Below are 21,650 nucleotides of genomic sequence, written 5' to 3'. Positions count from 1 at the left end.
TACGCTCGGTTTAAGTTTATTTATCTGGGCCAATGGATTAATAAATCTATTTTAATATATCAGAGATTTGAGGAAAGTCTAAAACACTAACTGATGGACGTTGGTACACTAAAAGTAATCTTGAGATGATTCTTTCTAGTGTCCATTTTTTTCTGCGAACAACTTTGCCATTCCTCTCACATTATGAGAAAGAATCAAGATTTTCTTCCATATTTATGTTCACTTCTATCATTACAATCAATCTAAATAATAAAGAAACCTTTGAATTTAGCGTTATTGTTATTATATCTCTGTAATTTAACTATTGCAAAAATCGTCAGCCATCAAGTGATTACATAGAATATCAACATCTTTTTGATAGACTAGGCTCGTAAATGTATTTGATTTTAATCATATTTGCATTTACAATATGCTTAAATAAAACTGTTATAAAAGTTATCTTGAGATTTCAGAATTTTATTATTTCATTTCACCTTGTTACAGGAATAAGGATACCGCTAATCCCAAACGGATTCACTCGAACATATGAAGAATGAACCCGGACATCGCACTCGTAGTGCAACGCCATAAATTACGGTTTCCACGACCGTTTACAAAAATGAAATATTACAAAAATTGTTAGGACTTAAATTGAATTGAATTGAACAATTAAAGGGTGAAAAATGAAAAGAAAAAAATTGGTAAAATTTAAATTATAAGGGAGAGTAAATAAATGAAAAAAAGGTGATGAGACGTCTTTATGAGTGTGGTATCATATCAGGTTGGTGAAAAATTTAAATCAAAATTTAGCTGCGTTGGAGTCCAATTGAATTCTGGATTGGTATGATTTTCCTGTTTAATGAGATTGTCTTGTTGATGTCCAGGTCTTGATGATGTTGTGTGTTATTCGCTCAGGTAAATTGGGAAAAAATCAGAGAGTTAGTTATGGCTAATTTGATTGAATTCAATTCAATTTAATTCTGGTTTTTGTGAGTTTTTTTTTCGTAAAAAGAAAAAACAATTAATAATTGAAAAAAGAAAAAATGTTTTTTGCTTTTTTGTCTATTTTTTTCGTTTTGGTTTTTTTAATTTGGTTGTTTTTTCGTTCTACATTTCTTTAAAAGAAATGTGATTTTTTGTTCTATTTTAGAGTATCGAAAGAATCAGACTTACCTTGATTGTTTTGACACAAATAAACGAAAATCAGTACCATCCGATTAATTCACTAGGTGCACGGAGTATTCAGAAGTGATCTAAAAGATAAATAAAAAAAAACAAAAAAATAATTAAAACTAAATTTAATTCAGTTAATTTAAGACGGTGAAGAGAATCTTAACCAGACTTTATCCGCCACCTGATGGAAGCAAAATGAATAGAAGATGTAAAATAAAAATGGGAAGCTAAATAAAGGAATGTAAACAAATGATGTTCCTCTCTACGTATTTATTGTCTCTAATTGTTAATTCTGTTTCATTTTCTACGTTATTTCTATTTTTTTATTCAAGTCATACAATTCAAATGGTTTAGTGCGATGCTTCCTGTGGACAATAGGTGTTCACGTTCTTTGATGAACGAAGAAATAATGACTAACCATGACCCTTTGCCTATTGAGGCAGTTGATTCATCCGTTGGTATATCTTCAGAGGATCTTCCACACTATTTAAATTGTGTTGAATCGATCAAACATATGACTTCATCATTCCTGAAACCCCAACAATCACGTGAGTTAAATTAAATATTTTCACATGAAATAATTCAGCCATCAATCAACATCATCCAATACTCAGAGAGATATGTTTCATAATCATAACGTTATATCGTTCGATGTGTCTTACCTGTTTTGCTTTTTTATTTTCATTGGTCTGGATAATATTCTGGATCATGAAGTACATTCAAAACTCTTTAATGTATACTTTATCGTCACTTACAGCTTCTTTGTACCATCTTTCATCATGTAACTAAAAGATTTTTCTTATTATTTCTCACATGCATTTTGCATAATCAATGTAGCACTGTCTCGCCCGATGCAAAGGAAATTGATTAGTCTCTTGCAATGCCAACTTGTCGAAGGAGAAGGTCGATTACGAGCCATGAGAAATGCTCGATCCATCGGTGAAAGAGCTTTATCCGAGCTTCTCATAAAGCATCAAGATCCTCGTACATTGAGGTTAGTTGCATATAAGCTAAATATTAGTATTCTTTATTTACATATTATTCATTTTATAGTGCCAATTTATGGGCTGCTGTTCGTGCTAGAGGCTGCCAATTCTTGGGACCTGCAATGCAAGAAGAAGTCTTGCGACTTGTTTTGTTAGCTCTAGAAGACGGAAGTGCTCTTTCTCGCAAAGTTCTTGTTATGTTTGTTGTTCAAAGATTGTCACCTCATTTTCCTCATCAAGCCAGTAAAACTGCTATTGGTCATGTTATCCAGTTGTTATATCGGGCTAGCTGCTTTAAGGTGAGCTTTTCATCATTTTACTGTGCAATTCATGTTTGCACGTTTGCTATTTTTCCTTACATTGTTTATTAACTCTATCACAAAGATAAGAGTTTTTTGGATTATTATATATCCTATCCTTTCTGTGATTTATCGTCTCTTTTGTTATTTCAGTTTTTCCCTCTTTTCATCTATCTGATTCTAACTAAATCATGTGATGCTATTTTTATCAATATCAGTTAACTAAAAGAGATGGTGATTCAAGTTTGATGCAACTTAAAGAAGAGTATCGCAGTTATGATGCCTTAAGAAGGGAACATGATAATCAAATTGTCACAATTGCGTTGGAAGCTGGCCTACGGATCTCTCCAGACCAATGGTCATCACTTCTTTACGGAGATTCTGCACATAAATCGCACATGCAATCCATTATCGATTCTGTAAGTTAACTTCAGACTTAGTTTTTTAATCATCTACTATCTGATTAATTTATTGCACTTTATTAATACTAAAAATTTCATTTTTTTCTCTATTTATTCTACAATTTAGCTGCAATCACCATCATCTTTTCAACAATCAATTACTGAGCTAATGTCTGCTCTTCAACGTACAGGTGATCCTGCAGGACTAGCCAACCTCAAAGAACATTTTGACCGGTTAGCAAATATTGATTTGGGTATAAATAATGGTTAGTGACGTTTCAATTTAAATATCGACTGTTATCTTTTATCTGCTCTAACAAATTACTATATCAACTCTTTTTTTAACTTAGAACATCCAGTTCATCCATCGCATTCTGAGTTAGCTTCAATCCTTGAATCATCAAAAATTTTGACTTCTCGATTAATTGAGTTTTTGCACAACCATTCCTCTGGATTGTTTCGATCTAACACAAATCATCGACCGTCGATAGCAATTCCGGCTAATTTAACTCAGAATCGTGTTAATCGAGTAAAATCTCTTCCTATCGTTTCATCTAATACAAGTCAACCATCTTCATCGCCAATTCAAAGTCCCACAGAGAAATCAATTTTTCACTTTATTCCATCTCGGCCAAAAGATATCGTTACTCATCGACCCTGTTCTTCCACACTTGCCAATCGAAATGTTAATACATTGATTTCTCATCCTCATCAATTAACATCATCAACTCCTCCACTTCCTCTGGCTTCTTATCATCCAACAGCCTTTCCTCCACCACCCAACAATCATCCTCACCATCATATAACTGTCTCTCCTTATTTAATTGCTGGACATTCAAAGTTCCCAACAGACAGTGAATCCGTTGCATCTAACTCTATTGCTCTGGCAACTATTCCTACTATCCTAATTGACCCAAACTCAGGTCATCATCACCCTAGTCCTGGACCAACGGCCATATTAAGTTCATCCAAGTTGACTGGCCTTATAACCCCAGTCACACCAATCTCGCTTAAAACTGATACTAATTTAACATCATCTACTTCACGTCCACCTTTCTCTCTGAAAACTGCCGCACTGCCTTCCGATGATGATCAATTCATACCTTTCGATGAAAGATCATTCGTCTCAAAATATGGTCCTATTTCTCGAACTATGAATCTTATCAACACACCAACAGTTGCCAGTCCAGGCTCCAACTCTCAGCGAGTATGTAACAATAATTTTATTGGAAACAGTGCTGCAGAAACACAACCCACCAATGTAATACTTGGACGACCACTTCCTTCCCTAACACTCATCCAGCCTCTTCAACAATTGGTACTAACAGCTACATCGGCAATTTTAACTGATGACCCACAAACATTTAATCATAATCAAACGGATCGACTGCAAGACAACCCTTATCCAGATGAATCTGTTGTTCGTCAAGTTAACAATGTTGCTCCTGCTATATCATTAGCTTAAAAAGTTATCATCATTTGACTTGAAAGTTTCATAGAAACACAATAAAACTCGCATCATTTAATTAAATTAATGGCATGAGATCGCGATCGATCTAATCGTTACTCATACAGAATTATATTCTCCAAAAACCACTAATGAATGTCCTCGAGATTTGATGAAAAAACTAAAAGGACCAATATGGTAATAGAAACTGAAAAAACTGAAAGCATGACCAGGATCCCCAAAAATCACTTTTAAAAAAGGCTTTTCATTTTGCTCATTATTTTCCAAAGTCTATTGTTGTCCCTATGTAAACCATTGATTCTCATCTAAACATTGCGATTTATTTTTTATATTAACTGATTGCGTCCCAAAGTGTATCCTTTAATTTATTACTTTTCACTCCAAAGAGTTTATTCAATATTTAAGGATATATGGTGAAATGGTTAGCACTGTGTTTAAATCCATAACCGATAATAGACGAAGATGGTTGCAGAAGAAAGAAAGATAACAATTCCTGATTACTCTATTACTTGTTGGTTACTTTGAATTAAACATCAAGCTTGCGCTCAATCATAACTTTTGTGCTCTGGAACAGTTCAGTGGTTTTTGGCGCTCTATCTTCAACGAAAGAGATAATAAATTAAATAAAAGTGTATTAAATTTATAAAGTTTCACTATTACCTTTTCAATTGATCTTTGCCATCATTTCTTCTTTATTCCGATTTTGTCCGTGTTTCAATATTATTTATTTAAACTTGTTTTAAACGGAAAACTTTGGATTGACTAAAGTCAGGGTAAAAATTCTGAAATCAGTAAACACAGTTTTCATTGAACACAGGACCACAAATCCATTTCATCGGTTTCACTCGGTGTGATTAAATGATACTTCGTTCTCTCAGATTCGATAACAGAAGTTACGGTCAAATTAAAGAGATCGACATAGAGCTTCGATATATGCTTGCGAGGGTAAAAGAGTAGAGTAGAAGAGTTCAAGAAATCAATTGACCCTTTTCAATCCAATACCAGAGACGATTGGTCATTATGTAAAGCACTGTTTCAAGTGAAAAGCAATGAAAAATTTAAACTACTTCACTTGGATAAACCACTATAGTTCATACTTGAAAACAGTTGGAATTGCGATCGTGCTCTTGAATGTAAAAGTGAACGGCATCATGGAGAGTGAACAAGCACAAGACAAGGAAAGATTTGCCCGTGAAAATCACAATGAAATTGAACGTAGACGTTGAAATAAAATGACTGCCTACATTACTAAATTATCTGACTCTTATCGAGACGTAATAATAATAATTATTACTGCAAGATGATTACAGCACACGACATGTTTTTATATTATAAATTAATGAAACAAATATCAAAAAGTACCAGTTCCTTCGATGGGGCACAATAAGTTCACGATTTGAAGATTGTACTGTTCTTTCAACTTGGATTGATGTCCGCAATGCCCGTTGCATAAATGTATAAACTGTTTAGTTGACTTGAAACTATGGATTTACTTTAATCTTCTTTAACGCGAAGCAGAAAGAGTTTTGAGGAAAGAAGAGGAAATTGGCAAACCTCATTCTTATATGCCTTACCTAATCGATTTTAAAAATGGTTATTCAGAGATCACCATTTTCTTGTCGCAGCAACCCGAATCTCCACGCGTTTCTATCTACTTTGAGCGTCTATATGGGATTAAAAGGACCAATCAACGCTGTCAATAATTAAAGAAGTAAATCGGGTGTTCCATCACGTCTTGAGTTCCAATAATAAACAATAACTAGCTACTTTTGCTATATTTATTCTGTCTCATGAAAAAATCAGAGAAAACAATATTTGTCAAATTTTTCAAGTTTTTTCTTTTGCCTGATTATGATTCACTTGATGAAGGCATAGTCGACCAATGTTTCACCAATTGACTTCAAATTTCATATTTAAATCGTGTTACGGGAAAATAGTTCCTTTAAGTCTAGAGTCTGAGTCCATTAGTGATATTGAAAAATTTGTCTGATGGATAGTTTTCGAGAAAATCGAGGTCAAACTTACAACTTCGGTCGACTTTTTTTCAACGAGATTTTTCCATGGAAATTATTCCGAAATTTCTTAAACTTATTTGAAACGAATTTAAGAGTAATAATAATAATCTAGTAAATAAACAAAGAATTTAGTAATTTGAAGTAAAATGTCCTCACAGTATGCAGCCGATGGACCCATTTGATTGCGGAACGAGCTAAAAAAGTTAAATATTTGCTCGGTAAGACTCAGATTAATATTAATACTAATTCTCATTGAATAAGTTTGCGCATTCATTCAATTCATACTTTCAGAACATCGACAGAGTGGATAAAGTAAAATCGTCTCCATTCAGTACGATCTACAATCGTAATGAATTCAATCGAGAGATATGCCATTTGATAGCTTTCGATATGTTTGTAGCGTTTGCATTGAGCACAAGTTTTCGTTTTCCGAAGAGCCAAAAGTGATTACAGTAAATTGCCACTTATTTTGACCTAAAAAACAGCGCCGTCTATCATATTGCCAATAGTGCGGAGACGAAAGTGCTATTTAAATTATCCTAGCACTGTTTATAAAATGGCTAGAGTTTGGATACCAATAGATGGCTCTGATTTTTTGGTCAAAATAAGTGTCAATTTATGCATACCAAGATCATCGATGATATATTGTTTTGAAGGAAACTCTGGGTAACGCTTTTTTATCTTATGACTTCCGCATGTTTCATCAAGTCTGTCCTAGTTTTTTTAAATCTTTGGCTCATTCATAAAGAACTGTATAAGAACTGTATTATATCGTTTTATCGATTATTTTTGTCAACATTGCGTCTTTATTGATCATTGTGAATCTTTTAGGTTTAACGGTTTAAGCATTAGTTGATTTCAAAATGTTTATCAATGAACTTCCAGACGATTGTTTGCTCATCATTTTTGATTCATTAAATGAATTGGGTGATTTATTAAGCTGCTACGAGGGTAAGTTTGTTTTAAAAAAATCATGTCATTTTTATTTTATTCATTAAAATAGAAACTAATACTATGAAAACTTACAGTGGGTTGAATGTATTGTTTTCAGTTGAGTATGAAGTAGGAAGCTTGGCCCTACACTCACCAACCAGAAACGGCACCACTCACAAAATAGCTTATTCACACTATTCGTCGGTCAGCATAATTCATGACTCTCAATCTTAATAGGTTAAATTTAAGCAAAAATGTTGTTTTAAACTGATTTTGAAAGTTTTTGGATTGTTATTTTACAAACGAAAATTGAATTAAGACTGTTGATTATTCGAGAAATCGAATCAAAATTCGACGAAATTCAAAAGTAGATATTCGTCATTTATTGAACAATTGGGGGTGCCAAAGTGGCAAAACCGCTCGCTGTTACGAAAACTACAAATTCGTAATTAAATAATCATCGAGCAAACCAACAGAAAATTCAGTAATTTAATAAAAATTTTGTTACAGTTTGCAGCAAGTGGCGCTATTTAATTGCAGAGCGAACTCGCAAAGTTAAATATTTTGTTGGTAAGATTCAAATCACTTTCAATACTTGTTCTCACATTGGATAAAATCACTATTTATGCAATTTATATTTTCAGAACATCGAGATGACTGGAGTGGTGAAACATTTCCAAGTCATCTTATTGATCATGTTTATTATGGATCACGGGAACCAATTGATGCCACTTGTTTCAGCACATTGTTTCCTAATTTGACGGTTTGTTGAATCCAATAATCACTCTTATTACCTTAGATTGCCGACTTTTCTGATGGATTCAGTAATGAAGTAAAATATGAAGATACTGTTACTCTGGTTAAAAAGATAATCTTTTAAAGGAATTTTTTGTGCAATATTCATTTTGTTATATTACTTGTCTTATTTCCTTAGATTGCTGATTTTCGCAACATTCGTGGAAAAGTAAACTATGAAGATCTTGTTGGGATTATCCAAAAGATGAAATCTTTAAAAGGATTAACTCTTACATATTTTAAAGACAACGGTTACACCTTTAGAGACGTTGAATCAGCTTTCAAGTATTGTGGTGAACTCGAAATGGTAGGCGCGTGTTCTATCGAACCATGGATACTTAAGAATGGTCCCAATATTAAACAATTATGCATTATGAGTTATGATTCGTATGTTTTCGTGAGGGATGGGCATAATTTTCCAAATCTGGAAAGAATACACATTCGTCATGAATCAGGTGATGATGGTTACCCTATAGGTAATTTTGATTTTTAAATAGATGATTTTTGAATGCTTTATGAACAAATTTTGATTATGGACATGCATCTTTTATCCTCAGAGGAGATAGAGCACCACCAATACAAAGGTCTCATATTCAGAAGACTTAAGATACTTGAATTGTATCTAGAATCTTATTATGGTTTCCAGTTCATAGATTCATGTCCAAATTTACAAAGCGCATATATTCAATTGATGACGCCGAACTTTTTTGTCGATGAATCAATAAAACATGAATCTTTGCAAGATTTAGTTATAAGTTGTGTAAGTATTAATTTTACTTGCAATGCATTTGATTATTTGTGAAATATTCTTGAAATTTTTCCTAACCAAACACAATAAGAAGAAGAATATAGAGATAAAAATATTAATTAACTAATTTTTATATGCTCAGGGTTTTGATGATATTGATTTTTATGGTAATGCTATGTTAGACTGGAATGACTTGAAAAGATTGTTCATGAAATATCCAAACCTCAAACATCTTGCACTGTGCAACAAATTGAGCCTGAAAAATGAACATGTGGAGCAATTGGTTCGCATTTTCCCCAATTTGGTGTTACTTGATGTTCGTGGTTATTCAGATGTCACTCAGGAGGCTTCTGTTTATGTTGAAGATTATAGCAAACTACATGGACGATCAATCGCTTTTAATCGCAACGACTCTCATTGGCCTCCGTTTAAATCTAAGTGGGAACCAGTCGTTCATGGTTTTGATTTCATGAAACATTGTTTTTACAAAGCTTTTCAAAAGCTTCCTACTTTCTTAGTCTCTAGTGATTACTAAATGGTTTGGTTTATTCAAAATTTAGTCCGATTATTTGATTTCGGAGATGAGCTCTTAATTTTTTATTACAAATTTGAATTGATCTGTCATTGATTGTCAGTCTAATTACTATCGCTATTACTATTACTATATTTTTTTGTCATCGCTCACTACCTTGGAAAGTGCAACCGTGAAATGAATTGGTTGTAGTTCGTAGAAATCGTTTAAAGAGTTGTTTAATTTCGAATAAACGATTCGAGTCAGCCCGATCTTGACTTATCCATTTTTTCAACATCTACTCTTCTGTCAATTCAATCTGACCTCAATGGGGCTGTATTTGCTGTTCGTGTTTGTCTGGGGGTCACTCAAAAGGCTGTCCATTGTGTCCAAGGTTTTGATTTCATGAAACATTGTTTTCTCAAAGATTTTATGCACCTTCCTACTTTCTTAATCTCTAATGATGACTAATAAATAACCAAATTCACACACAAATTGTATATTTATTGGTTTCTCAATAATGAGTCTACAATATTTTCATTCAGTCATAATTTGAACTGTTCTTGTGAATTCAAAGTACGCAATATCACAGAATTTTATTTCGATTTCTTAAAATGTCTTAAGATACCACAAAACCACAAACATTTATCAGGTCAAAAAAGTCTTTAGAACTTATATTTAAAATTGAAATAAAAAGATATCTGATGGAGTGGACGCATATGGAATTGATTGAAATGGATGAACGATGTCCGGACCTTTCGCCTGACTTACAAAAAATTAAATGTTTATTGATTAACTTTCTTTTACGATTTCTATTATAAATCGACAATTCACTGGATGATGACTGTTAATTATATAAAATCAAGTATTACCAATGATTATGGTACACACAGACGTTCATTTCGCACGGATCAAGAACGCAATCTACTCATTTTAAAGGTAATTTATTGAACATTAACATCCATTTTTGTTTGATCGATTTTGAAGTAATCAAAATGATTTCTCAGTAGAAACTGTTACAATCTATTTACATTATTTGATTACATGATTTATATTTTGTTAGACCTATTGATAAATGAGATGTGGAGGCAACGCACCATCTAAAGACTGGAAGAAAACCAATGCCAAAGACTCCTCGTAACCTGGAAGCAAACCTGATGTTGAATGCCTTTTGTGTCTCTTAAGACCGAACCAGGTATATAATTGGATACGATTAATAATTAACTCTGGATGTTTGATTGATCTAATGTAATAGGTTGCCACTTTACCAGCTGATGGACCGCGCTCATTATCTAATCGAGAAAATATTATTTCTGAAGCTGGTAAACGTAAATATCCAACTCGTTTGTTATCAGCTAAAAGGTAAATCATGATATCAGGGAAACCGTCTTGTGGATCAGCGAGCAAGTCTTCAATCTTTCCCAAGTAATTTGTCACAGTCGATAGAGATTCTGATAAATTGGTTTCGTTCAATGCAATCAGTGTTTGTTTAACATCATTTGATAGTTTAATCAGCTCTCGTTGACGGTATTTAATAAATAAAATGTCCAACTCGTTTTTAGGATATTTGGATGGAGTCACTGTGAGAGCCAAAAATCTATTACAATGAACCATTAAGTCTTCCAAGACTCCACGAAATCGGCGGCATGTGTCTTGATGTTCAACCAGAGCCATTTCTCGGACATCAGTTAAACCAAATTCAAGTTCTTCTCGAATCCGGACAATCATATTATGTACATAGGTGCGATGCCGTAAATCGATAATCATCTGCTCAATTCCAAGTAAAGGTCTTGTTTTACCCAATGGTAAACACAGGTAATCATCTTCACCTGTCACCGGTTTTAGAGGAGTCGTAATTGTTGATTTGTCTGGAGCAACTTGACTTTGTTTGTCTTCAGAAATTGAACCACGCTCAGATTTTCCACTGGAACGTGAAATCGCTGTCAGTATGGAAGAAGTTTCAGTAAATTTGTTTGTGTCTTGTTCGGAATAACCTTTGATTGGTGTTGATCTTTCTGGCAGTGAAGATTTGTCATCTGTTCCACCATCTATGACAGAGATTGATGTTAAATCAAGAATGCTTGGAGATGAACATCGATCAAAGTGCATGTTATGATGACCAATTTCAACCTCATAAGATAGTTTACGATTTTCAAATTTTTTTGAAATCTTGTCAGAAGAATACAAAACTCCAAGAAAGGTAAATTCATCCTCTTTGGGATGCATCATTCCAAGCAAATCATCAATAGGTCCAGTGGTTACTGTTGGTTCCTCCAATCTTTCTGACTGTGAATTTTCCTTGTTACTTGGGTCATCAGTTGCTGTTGAAGTATTGCTGTTGTTAATAGATTGATCAAATCCTTTCGAGTTGATTGTGACAGATGATGAAGCTGCTGATAATGGTGACACTTTTGAGGATATGGAAATTAATATTCTCCCAGAAGCACAGGTGTCAGCGAAAACAGGATCTTTGGGGACTTCTTTAACGACCAGATAACTAGGTCCATAAATGGAACCAGATTTACCAGAAATGAGAAAAATTTTAGACAGGTCAATTGTCTGAACAAGTGGCTTGAAAAGTAATGAACCTGATTTGTCTTGTACTTTAATCGTCATATTTGGAGGTTTTTTTAAGTTTAATTTCGTATTAAATTTGATGCATTCATTCCAGGTTGGTGTTGTGAAACGCTTCACCGAACTTGTGCTTCCCTCCAAATCACCCAATTTAACGGTTACACAAAGTCCACTTGTCTTTTTGGATCTTATCCGGGAAACTATTTTATCTCTGGTTCTTATTTTGGACACTGGTATCTCGCCTGAGTAAATGTTTACCGAGAGAGACACTGTTTTGAGAGCATTTGAATCAAAGTGAGTTAGTCGACTTATTGGTGTTACTGGACGTATTATGGGTAATAATGACTCTTTTTTATCAACATTGGGCAGATCAATGATTAGATCACATTTGAGGTGGCCAACAAGTTCACTTGAGATTTCATTAAATATAGGAATCGATGATTCTTTAACCTTTCTACCAGGTTCATTGTATAAGCTGATAAGATCCAGATCAACTTTACCAAGAACTTTTGTTCCCTTTACCAATTTACCGGTTTTGAGCAAACGAAATGAAATGCTGTTATCAAGAAATTGTGATAAAACTGTATTAAAGGTGAAAGTGAAAGTTTCATTGAATACGATTGGATCTCCAAGGTTTGTTAATTTTACTGCTTTCCTACCAGTTTTTGCAACCTGTTCATCGATTTCAATTTTGACTGATAAATTGACTTTAGAGGCTGTTCCTGTAGCTGATACTGGAATAATCGGCGAGTTTACAGATGAAATTGTATCATTCAATGATATTTTACCTTCCTTATTTTGGTTCACTTCACTTGTAACCAATTTCACTTCAAAAACATTAACAGTTAAATTATATTTCTGTAGCTTATCAGTTAAAATGGCAGATTCCCGCCGCTCATTGGGTTCAGTCACTAAAACTGGAGTTGTAATTGAATCATGATATTCATTTGGCATCGGTGGCATTGGGTCATCCAGAGATAACAAGAAATCGTGGTCATAATCATTCGATTGGATCAATGTCATCTTTGCTGGCGAAAATATATTCACAGAATGTTAAAAAATGTAAACAATAAAAAATTGCTTTGCTCCACAAAAGATAGGATCAAAATACTTCAGCAGATCAGCGCAAGCCAATTGTTCTAGCTTTTATGGATCGATACTTTCACTAATAATAATAATGGTGTAACCTGGAATGGCACAGAGATGAGGATGGTAAAGATGAATAAAAGGAAGTGAAAGAGAGATAGAAAGTAAGTAAGGAATAGCAAAAGAGCAAAAAAATAGTTGGTTTGAAGGATGGTTATGAAGTTAGAATTTCTTCCGAGTTAACCTTGCTTCGCTAGTTAAACCGGTTCTTCGAGTTTCAGGTACAATCTTCTCTTTCGGTCGATCTCCGTACAGTCGTACGTAAAGACTGAAAGCTCAGTAAATAAGTGAATCCATGGCTTTCTTTACTCTCTCTCTCTCTCTCTCTCTCTTCTCTCCCTTTCTCACTCTATCTTGCTTTTGGTTTACCTTTAATTGAATGGACCAGTTTTGCTATCCTGATCTTTCAAGCTAATATAGTTTTAAGCTGAAAACATCTTTTCCTATTGGCGTCTAGTTTTTGTCTGACCTTGAAGGGTTCATCTTAGGGACATTTTAAGCTTAATCCATTCCTGGACGTCTCTTTTAAATGGCATCCATTTTGCCTGACTTTTTGCTTCTTGCCTTACAGGTTAAAAAAATTGACAGCCATGGACACAAGTACACAGTAAACTGATGAAAGTTGACATAAAGTGTGTTAACAATCAGGTTGCTATTGCAAACTCGGTGGCAGATCGTTTAAATAAACTCATCGCAAACGTCTTAAAACATTGAGACATAAAGCTTGAGTTTTTGACACTGACTTGTGATTTCTTTATGTTTTTATTATTGGTAGCATTTGTACACTTGTATTTACAAGTCATGTTTGGAAGTATTATTCTTTAGCAAAGTGAAGTGAGGTTCATTTTAACTGTTTATCCAGTTTTAGTTGATCATAACATCCTTAGGGAACAACTTATGAATGAAAAAATGGTAAACAATATAAAAATAGATGCTCATTACAATCTACTCTTGATTTTCGTGCAATCAGCGAAGGTTCTCTTCTCAAATCTTAGTTTGAACCTGTTTCTCCAGCCAATTATTCAATATCAGTTGTAACAAGTGATCATCGCGTGGTTTGGTAATTGTGAATGGTGATAATGGTGATTTTCGTACCCAAATATGGCATATTGTTTCATTAGGTTTCTTTGACTAATGAGATGACACGATTCTTATGAAACAAGTCCAGAAAACATGGAAGAGGATGCCCATTGGTACCGCATAGAGGCTGAAAGAATCTTTTCTATCCACCTACAGGAAACAAAATTCACCATCAACGACGGTACCACCGCCACCCTGTCGATCATACGAAACAACAACACTACCTCCTCCTCCTCCTCCTCCTCCGTCAAGAAAACCATTCATAGTAACTTATGAGAATTGTCAACAATCTTGTGCTGGTCTTCACTATTCAGATATCTGGGATATGGAAGTAACTTTGAGTAAAATAAACATCGATGATATATTTCATTTTCCATATGCATTAGCCTCTTTGATAAGGAAAGAGTTTAATTTAAGAGAGTCTTTGAAGCATAGACATTTCATCTTAACTAATGGATTAACTTTGATTGGTGGTTTGACGGGTGAACTGGAATTTAATTTAACCATGGATCCATTTGTGGGAAGAGTAAATACTTCAGAAGTTATAGCAATCAACATGATTAACTCACTCTCAGAGCTTCTTGGACTGTCAACCACAGAAATGAATAACGTGCGGTCCCTTCAATCTTCCATTCATCAAACAATTGCTTATATTAATTCCATTTCAAGTGATATCAGTGCAAATGAACCAAACTTTTGGGATGAAATGATTCGACGAGCCAACTCTTGGGTTACTGTAATGTCAAACATTGACTTGACCTCCAAATTAGCCGATTCAATTGTTGAACGAGAGCAAAGTGTGGTTTTTCTCAACCAAGTTTCATCTTTTCTATCCACCTAAAGACAACAAAATTCGCTTCTCAAACGAATAAACCTATTGAACGGACAGAGATTGATGCAGAAAAGGCAATTAACACCATTGTAAGTCAAGTAATAGATTCTGTTGTGAATCAAGGAACGACAAGTAGGGCAACAGAGTTGAGAGGAACCAGCAATCAAATTTATCGGGAAGTTGTGCAACAATCTTTAACCATTAGCGAGCGTTCGTCTGAATTGATTGAAGTTACTCGTTTTAATGAAGAGTCTCGATTGGTAACTGATTGTTTTAAATCTCATGAAACCATACTAGAGGAGTTGAATAATTTTACAGTTTCAATTGAAGCTTCATCCAGGGATACAATTGAATTTTCATACATCTTGGATATGGGACTTAAAATTATTGAGGGTAAAGTACAAGGTTCGAGATGCTTTGATTTTTTCCATCGTGAATCCAGATGATGGAGATTTTCTTGCCATAGATATGGTGGATCGCTCTATTAGATTTCTTTGGTCTTTAGGCACTAATGGTTTGACAATAATAGAGTATCCAATGAAACTCGAAACAAGTCCAGAAAACATGGAAGAGGATGCCCATTGGTACCACATAGAGGCTGAAAGAATAGGAACAAGGAATTAGATGGATTCTTTGTTCCTAGTGGAGCTGTTGCCAAAGGATTCCAAGGTTGTCTAGCTGATTTAATGTATGATGAGAAGCACATTGGTCTTTGGGATTTCAGTTATACCTCTCCAACAGGTTGTAAGCCATGTTCGAAGAGTGCATTGGAATCAGGAGAATATGGCGTCTTTCAATTTAATGGCAAATCATCATATTCCGTACTTGATCAAATCCCACGATATGATAATAGAAATTACCAAGTAGTAATGTTGATGAGAACCTTTGATGAATCCGCAATAATCTTTTTCTGTTCAGATGTTGATACAGGAAATTACATCGCTATACACATTGTAAATGGACGTGTATCATTCTCTTTCCGAGATAGCCCGGAAACATGGCTAAAATTGGTTACCACAGATAAATATAACAATGGTGAATGGTTCAGGGTAACAGCTGCAAGATCAGAAACACGGGCAATATTATCAGTGGATAAAGAAAATATTGAAGGTGAAGTTGAAGCATATAATTCCGATCTAGGTGATTGTAAAATTCACTTTGGAGGAGTCCCACCAAACTTTACAACTCACCATTGGCCTAATCTTGATTTTAAACCATTCCTTGGTTGCATGAAAGATGTTCAAATCGATACAACACCGTTAAATCTAATGAATGGAGAAACATTTGGATTATCGACTGGATGTAAAATTGAAATTGAATGATGGATCAAGATTTTGTAAAGCGACATCAAGAAATGATTGAATATTGAAGATAACACTAACAAATCCAAACCTTCTAAAGAAAGGTTGAGATTGATTTTAAAATGCATTTACAGTATTTTCTATTGATTTTTCAATCTATTCTTTTAAATTTACTTTCAAGTGTCATGATTTGAAATTTTTCAGTCTTCAAATTTTTTTCGGTCATTTATCAACTTGTAAATTCCCATTTAAGAAAATTAATGGACAAAAGAAATATAATTCAATTTATTATAAATGACGGTATCTTTGAATTATTAAATATAGCGCGTGATTATTGTTTTACATTTTGAGTTTGCCCAAAAGAATTGCATCTTTCAATCTAAAGTAAGGTAACTCTGACTCTTTGTTTTCAAAGATCCTTGATTAAATTTGTGTTCAACTTTGTTATGATTGAAGTTTATTTATTATTCAGTGGCACATAATTTAAATTACGGTTTTACAGATAAACCATTTCGCCTTGGACTGAACCCTCTTAAAATTCGGCTTCAACAGTGTTAAGGTTAGTTTCTCTTTTTTCTTTTCCCTTTACCTTACAAATTTTAAGTTCATTGAATTTTCTATTGATCATATGTAGGGACAACATAAATTCATACCCACGGAGTCTCATTTTAAGAGGGTTGATTTCAATCGCCAGAACCAGATCATGCGCCCAAGTTTTAATCACTGACAGTCTGACAAAAATACCTTTTGTTTTTTTAAAGATCGTAATTATTTCCATCAACTGTTTCTTTCCAAGTTATGGTTCATTTTGTGATTCAATCAAAATTGCATTTGTATTTTGATTGCCATCTTGCTACTGAAATCTGACCAGACTCATCTTTAAGTCTTGAATATCTGGATTCAAGTTTTTAATTTTGTGTTTTTAAAATTCATAACATTGTAAAATCATATTCATCATCAGTGTAAAAACTAAAAGTGAACGGCATCATGGAGAGTGAACAAGCACCAGACAAGGAAAGATTTGCCCGTGAAAATCACAGTGAAATTGAACGTAGACGTCGAAATAAAATGACTGCCTACATTACTGAATTATCTGACATGGTTCCAACTTGCAGTACATTGGCAAGAAAACCAGATAAATTGACCATCCTTAGAATGGCTGTTAATCACATGAAATCATTACGAGGTACAGGTAATACTAGTAATGATGGTACATACAAGCCTTCATTTCTCACGGATCAAGAACTTAAACATCTTATTTTAGAGGTAATTAAACACTAACATTTATTGTTTTTTATTTAGTCATTTTTAATTGATTAGTTTTAGTCCATTGACAATTTTTATTGGAACAAAATAGTTATATGCTATTTCTATATGCCATAATCCATATTTTAATCTCACTGTTATTTTTATCCTATTTTAGGCAGCTGATGGTTTTTTGTTCGTCGTTTCCTGTGATACAGGCCGAATAATCTACGTCTCTGATTCAGTCACACCGGTTTTAAATCATTCGCAATCAGATTTTTTCAACTCTTGTATATATGATCTTGTTCACCCTGAAGATCGTGAAAAAGTCCAAGAGCAACTTTCGACCTCAGAATCTCCCAACTCAGCAAGAATTTTAGACCTCAAAAGTAAGTTTCTTATTCCATGTTTAAAAAACAAAATTTTAGCTCATCTATTTAAATAATGACAGCTAATTTGATCTCGTTCTTATCTATTCTGTTTGCAACTTTCTATTTCTTTATTTAGCCGGAACTGTTAAAAAGGATGGAAGTCAAAATTTATCACGAATGTCGATGGGATCTAGAAGAGCATTTATTTTTCGAATGAAAGTTGGAAATATTCAACCTGATGCCTTATCTCCTGGTCATATCCATCGTATACGTCAAAGAAACAGTTTGGGTCCTTCAAATGATGGCAATGCCTATACTGTTGTTCATTGTACCGGTTATATTAAGAATTGGCCTCCAGCTGGTGTTCCAATTGAAAGAGGTTTAGACGGAGAAGATGGTCATCATGGCTCTCATTTTTGTTTGGTAGCCATTGGCAGACTTCAAGTTACTAGTACTCCAGATACAAGTGATCTAATGGGATCCAATTCAAATGCGGAATTCATTACTCGCCACAGTATGGATGGGAAATTCACATTTGTTGATCAGAGAGTTGGTGCTCTTCTCGGTTATCAACCACAAGAACTTCTTGGTAAATCTTGCTTCGACTTCATTCACCCAGAGAATCAGAATCAGATGAAAGATGCTTTTGAACAAGGTAACATTTTTTAGGAATATTGCAAAATTTCATCTTTATTGATAAATTAATACTCAAATTTGTAACTCATTTTTCTTCTATTTTATTGCAGTATTAAAACTCAAAGGACAAACATTCATGACAATGTACCGATTTCGTGCAAAAAATTGTGACTGGGTTTGGTTTCGAACATCAAGTTTTGCTTTCATCAATCCATACTCACAAGAAGTTGAATACATTGTTTGTACTAATGTATTAGCAAAGTTAGTATTTTTTCTTGAATTAGTTACTTGCTATGATTCAGTAACAAAAACGTTAAATTCTGTGAATTGATTTTTTTAAATATATTTAATATAAAATAATTTGTTATATCGTTCTCCCCATTTTGCCTAGAAGTCACAATCAAGTTGGTCACGTTACACAGCAAGATCATCAAAATTCGTCTGCTGACAACTCAATGACGCACAATTATCAAACTCATTCCATTCAAGGAAACACTGGCTTAGTTTCTACTAATCAACAACCTAAGTCCGAAGGTTTAGACTACAGCTCACAACGTTCAGATGTTTACTCATCAATGATTCAACAAACACGACCTCATTTACATGGACAAAACATTGCTAATGATCGTCGACCTCCGCCAACTGCTGGTCAAATTTACGGCTCATATGATCAATCTGCGAATCCAATGAGTTATACTCCGAACAGCAGTGCATCATCAGTTCAACCTCAAGCTAATATGGGTGCTACAAATACACTATCTCAAATGAATAAGAATTCCAGCTCCAGAAATTCTCCATCACCACCAATGACTGCCTGGGCTCCAAGGCCTATTCAAAGGGTAATTAATCACATTAAAATATAATTTTTTCAAGTTAAATTTCTATTCTAATTATATTTTTCTTGACAAACAGTCTGACGGCTACAATCAAGCGTATAATCAAATCAGCCCACCTTCAAGGAGTCCATCAGGGCCAACTTACACGCAGCTCAATAGTGCAGTTGGAAATAGAGGTAATGATGATGCTTAAATTTGTTAGTGAATTAATTATTCTAATTTCAATTTCTTTCATTTTTTCTCTTACTAGGTATGTGGGGACAATGGCAAGGAACTGCTACACCAGAAACTCCAGTCTCATCTGCACCCTCCGCTCAACAAACAGGACCACCTAATCATCCTCAAAATCATGTAAATTCCAACGCATCCGGTCCTCATCCACCTCAACAAGAATTATCAGACATGTTACAAATGCTTGGACAAACGGAACCAACCTCATTTGAAGATTTATCAATGTTTAATACATTCACAGAATGAAGAACAGTGAGAGACAATGAAAAAGTTGCCCGAACATAGGATTTTAACTGAATCAGTCAAACCTCTCAGAACTAGACTGGATGGGAATCACTCGAAACCTATTTAAACTCATAATGAGAATAAATATCTTTATAACGAGAGAAAAGTTTCATTGAAACTTTTTGAAAGTGAAGATTGGGAAATTGTAAAATTTTGAGAAACTTATTCTAGCTTGAAAAACTTTTGTAAAAAAATATCTCAATTCAATCAATAATCAATTGCCTTTTATACTACTGTTCGTTAAGTTTTATTTTTAATTAGACGAAAGATACAAGACGAGATAATAATAGAAACCACAGAGACAAACCAACTGTAGCAACGTTTAACCAGTCCAAATAAGTCTCAAGAAATTGCCTAAAAATAGACTTGAAATTAGATGTCAGTACGGGAAATAAACGCACGAAACTTCAGCAAATAATAAATAATGAATTGCATGAAATGAATATAATGATTACTTTGAATGGGGAAGAGTTACTGTCTTATTTGACGAAGTTTAGATTAAATTTGCAAATGTAATATATTTTCAAGATTGCTAGAAACTATTATGATTCAAATTCTTAATCATGACCTCGTAAAAATGAACTGATTACGGGATGAGAATGAACTTCTTTAACTTTAGCCGTTTGGAAAAATTGATAAATGTCTTCACGGCTCAAGATCGAGCAAATCTCATTGTTTTTCTGATTTGTTTACTTGTTAACAAAAAGAGGGAAAATTAAAACACTTCTTTTACCCTTTTAAAGAGACCTTCGAACTATCTTGGACTAGCAACCGAAACACTTACTAAGACAGTTCGTTTAGATTATAAAAACCTTTGCACTTCAAACTGATTTGTGATTTTTATGGTTTGATGTCAGTCATTACATCTTTTTAGATATACAATATGATTAGCCAATAATTTAAATATGAAATTGAAAAAGCCTCCAATTGTTTGAGTATTTTAATGTACCAATCACACAAATCATAACTTTCTTGTCACCTTTTAGATGGTAAACTGAAAGCACAGTTTAAACTTGACCAGTCAATTAATTTATTTCCCAGAGATCCTTTTGATAGATAATATTGTGTTAAAATGCCTAAAACAAGTAATGAAATCAAGGAATTGGTCAGGAAGGCTCATTTCAACGGAGATAGTTCGGAAGAGATTGCAGAACGATATGATGTTAAATTAACAACTGTGCGTAAGATTATTGGACACATTGGCGTACCTAGAGTTGGATATCGTGGTGTCTTAAAGCAATCACAACGACCAAAGAAGATCAGTCCAGAAATGGTTGCTGCAATTAAATCATGGCTCGATGAAGATTGTTCAATTACTCTCGAGGATATAGTAGCTAAAATTGGCAATCAATATAATGTCAGTGTTCATCGAGATACAGTCAAGAGATACGTCGATGGATTTTATTATTCTTTCAATCGTGTGCCCATCGTACCAAGGAATGCACCTGAGGACATAGAAACGCGATTACAATATGCTAAGATGTTTGAGAAAATGGAAGAATATTCGGAAAAAATCATTTTTATTGACGAGACTCATGTCCAGGTGTTTACTCGGCTCAATAACCCCCCGTCACTTGACTTACGTAAATCTGTGACTAAACGATCTAAACACTTTTCAATTTGCGCTGCAATGGGCATCAAATCATTAATATTTTACGGAATCAAAGATGTCGACACTTCAACCTCCAATATCACACATCATGCAAAAGATTTCATTGACCATCTAGCTTCAAATTCAATAACCAATGCATGGATACTCATGGGTAAAGCTGGTGTGGAGCAAATGGAAGAAGTTAAAAAGATTT

The 21,650-nt window shown here is 34.0% G+C and overlaps 4 protein-coding genes and 1 long non-coding RNA gene across 11 annotated transcripts; 3 read left to right on the top strand and 2 right to left on the bottom strand.

Annotated features, from left to right (window-relative positions):
• Positions 1-440: 440 nt before the first annotated feature.
• Positions 441-1,340, bottom strand: LOC149093985 (uncharacterized). The gene is made up of 2 exons (XR_016198326.1): positions 1,153-1,340; positions 441-889 (listed from the first exon to the last, which is right to left on the bottom strand). It is a non-coding gene; the product is annotated as an uncharacterized LOC149093985 (long non-coding RNA).
• Positions 1,341-1,395: 55 nt separating this feature from the next.
• Positions 1,396-4,974, top strand: LOC107359107 (uncharacterized). The gene is made up of 6 exons (XM_015925558.3): positions 1,396-1,700; positions 1,990-2,146; positions 2,206-2,437; positions 2,656-2,856; positions 2,966-3,104; positions 3,189-4,974. The coding sequence occupies exons 1-6, from the start codon at positions 1,511-1,513 to the stop codon at positions 4,301-4,303; spliced, it is 2,034 nt and encodes a 677-aa protein (XP_015781044.1). The 5' UTR covers positions 1,396-1,510; the 3' UTR covers positions 4,304-4,974.
• A 1,998-nt stretch (positions 4,975-6,972) lies between these two features.
• LOC107359365 (uncharacterized) lies at positions 6,973-9,421 on the top strand. Of its 2 annotated transcripts, none has more exons than XM_015925851.3 (6): positions 6,973-7,272; positions 7,765-7,824; positions 7,899-8,017; positions 8,189-8,525; positions 8,607-8,809; positions 8,940-9,421. In XM_015925851.3, the coding sequence occupies exons 1-6, from the start codon at positions 7,185-7,187 to the stop codon at positions 9,330-9,332; spliced, it is 1,200 nt and encodes a 399-aa protein (XP_015781337.2). In that variant the 5' UTR covers positions 6,973-7,184; the 3' UTR covers positions 9,333-9,421. The 2 variants fall into 2 exon arrangements, with proteins under 2 accessions (XP_015781337.2, XP_015781345.2); XM_015925859.3 differs by having other exon boundaries at positions 6,984-7,272; positions 8,189-8,504.
• An 815-nt stretch (positions 9,422-10,236) lies between these two features.
• On the bottom strand, positions 10,237-14,237 carry LOC112539353 (otoferlin-like). Its single transcript, XM_025161805.2, has 2 exons — positions 13,398-14,237; positions 10,237-13,069 (listed from the first exon to the last, which is right to left on the bottom strand). Exon 2 carries the CDS (start codon positions 12,903-12,905, stop codon positions 10,374-10,376), a length of 2,532 nt encoding a protein of 843 aa, XP_025017573.1. The 5' UTR covers positions 12,906-13,069; positions 13,398-14,237; the 3' UTR covers positions 10,237-10,373.
• Positions 14,238-16,656: 2,419 nt separating this feature from the next.
• On the top strand, positions 16,657-20,073 carry tgo (Aryl hydrocarbon receptor nuclear translocator homolog tgo). 6 transcript variants are annotated; one of them, XM_089266968.1, is made up of 8 exons: positions 16,657-16,734; positions 17,003-17,507; positions 17,665-17,875; positions 17,994-18,512; positions 18,604-18,754; positions 18,888-19,332; positions 19,406-19,505; positions 19,580-20,073. In XM_089266968.1, exons 2-8 carry the CDS (start codon positions 17,229-17,231, stop codon positions 19,804-19,806), a joined length of 1,932 nt encoding a protein of 643 aa, XP_089123094.1. In that variant the 5' UTR covers positions 16,657-16,734; positions 17,003-17,228; the 3' UTR covers positions 19,807-20,073. The 6 variants fall into 6 exon arrangements, with proteins under 6 accessions (XP_089123094.1, XP_089123092.1, XP_089123093.1 ...); XM_089266966.1 differs by having other exon boundaries at positions 18,885-19,332; XM_089266967.1 differs by having other exon boundaries at positions 16,657-16,800.
• Positions 20,074-21,650: the final 1,577 nt, after the last annotated feature.

The sequence above is a fragment of the Tetranychus urticae genome, chromosome 2, assembly GCF_039701765.1.
Source record: "Tetranychus urticae isolate SD_2017Ah chromosome 2, NJAU_TeUrti_SD_1.0, whole genome shotgun sequence".
In the NCBI taxonomy this organism is placed as follows: Eukaryota; Metazoa; Arthropoda; class Arachnida; order Trombidiformes; family Tetranychidae; genus Tetranychus; species Tetranychus urticae.
Note: the sequence above shows the minus strand (reverse complement) of the source record. Positions and strands in the feature narration are given on the sequence as shown.

Excerpts from the sequence above, each read along its gene's own strand:
- LOC107359107 (XM_015925558.3), top strand. The coding sequence starts at position 1,511 with ATGCTTCCTGTGGACAATAGGTGTTCACGTTCTTTGATGAACGAAGAA. Across the intron at positions 2,438-2,655 it reads ATCGGGCTAGCTGCTTTAAG|TTAACTAAAAGAGATGGTGA; the intron begins GTGAGCTTTTCA and ends TATCAATATCAG. Across the intron at positions 3,105-3,188 it reads TGATTTGGGTATAAATAATG|AACATCCAGTTCATCCATCG; the intron begins GTTAGTGACGTT and ends TTTTTAACTTAG.
- LOC107359365 (XM_015925851.3), top strand. The coding sequence starts at position 7,185 with ATGTTTATCAATGAACTTCCAGACGATTGTTTGCTCATCATTTTTGAT. Across the intron at positions 7,273-7,764 it reads TTTATTAAGCTGCTACGAGG|TTTGCAGCAAGTGGCGCTAT; the intron begins GTAAGTTTGTTT and ends ATTTTGTTACAG. Across the intron at positions 7,825-7,898 it reads CAAAGTTAAATATTTTGTTG|AACATCGAGATGACTGGAGT; the intron begins GTAAGATTCAAA and ends TTATATTTTCAG.
- LOC112539353 (XM_025161805.2), bottom strand. The coding sequence starts at position 12,905 with ATGACATTGATCCAATCGAATGATTATGACCACGATTTCTTGTTATCT.
- tgo (XM_089266966.1), top strand. The coding sequence starts at position 17,229 with ATGGAGAGTGAACAAGCACCAGACAAGGAAAGATTTGCCCGTGAAAAT. Across the intron at positions 17,876-17,993 it reads AAGAATTTTAGACCTCAAAA|CCGGAACTGTTAAAAAGGAT; the intron begins GTAAGTTTCTTA and ends TTCTTTATTTAG. Across the intron at positions 19,506-19,579 it reads TAGTGCAGTTGGAAATAGAG|GTATGTGGGGACAATGGCAA; the intron begins GTAATGATGATG and ends TTCTCTTACTAG.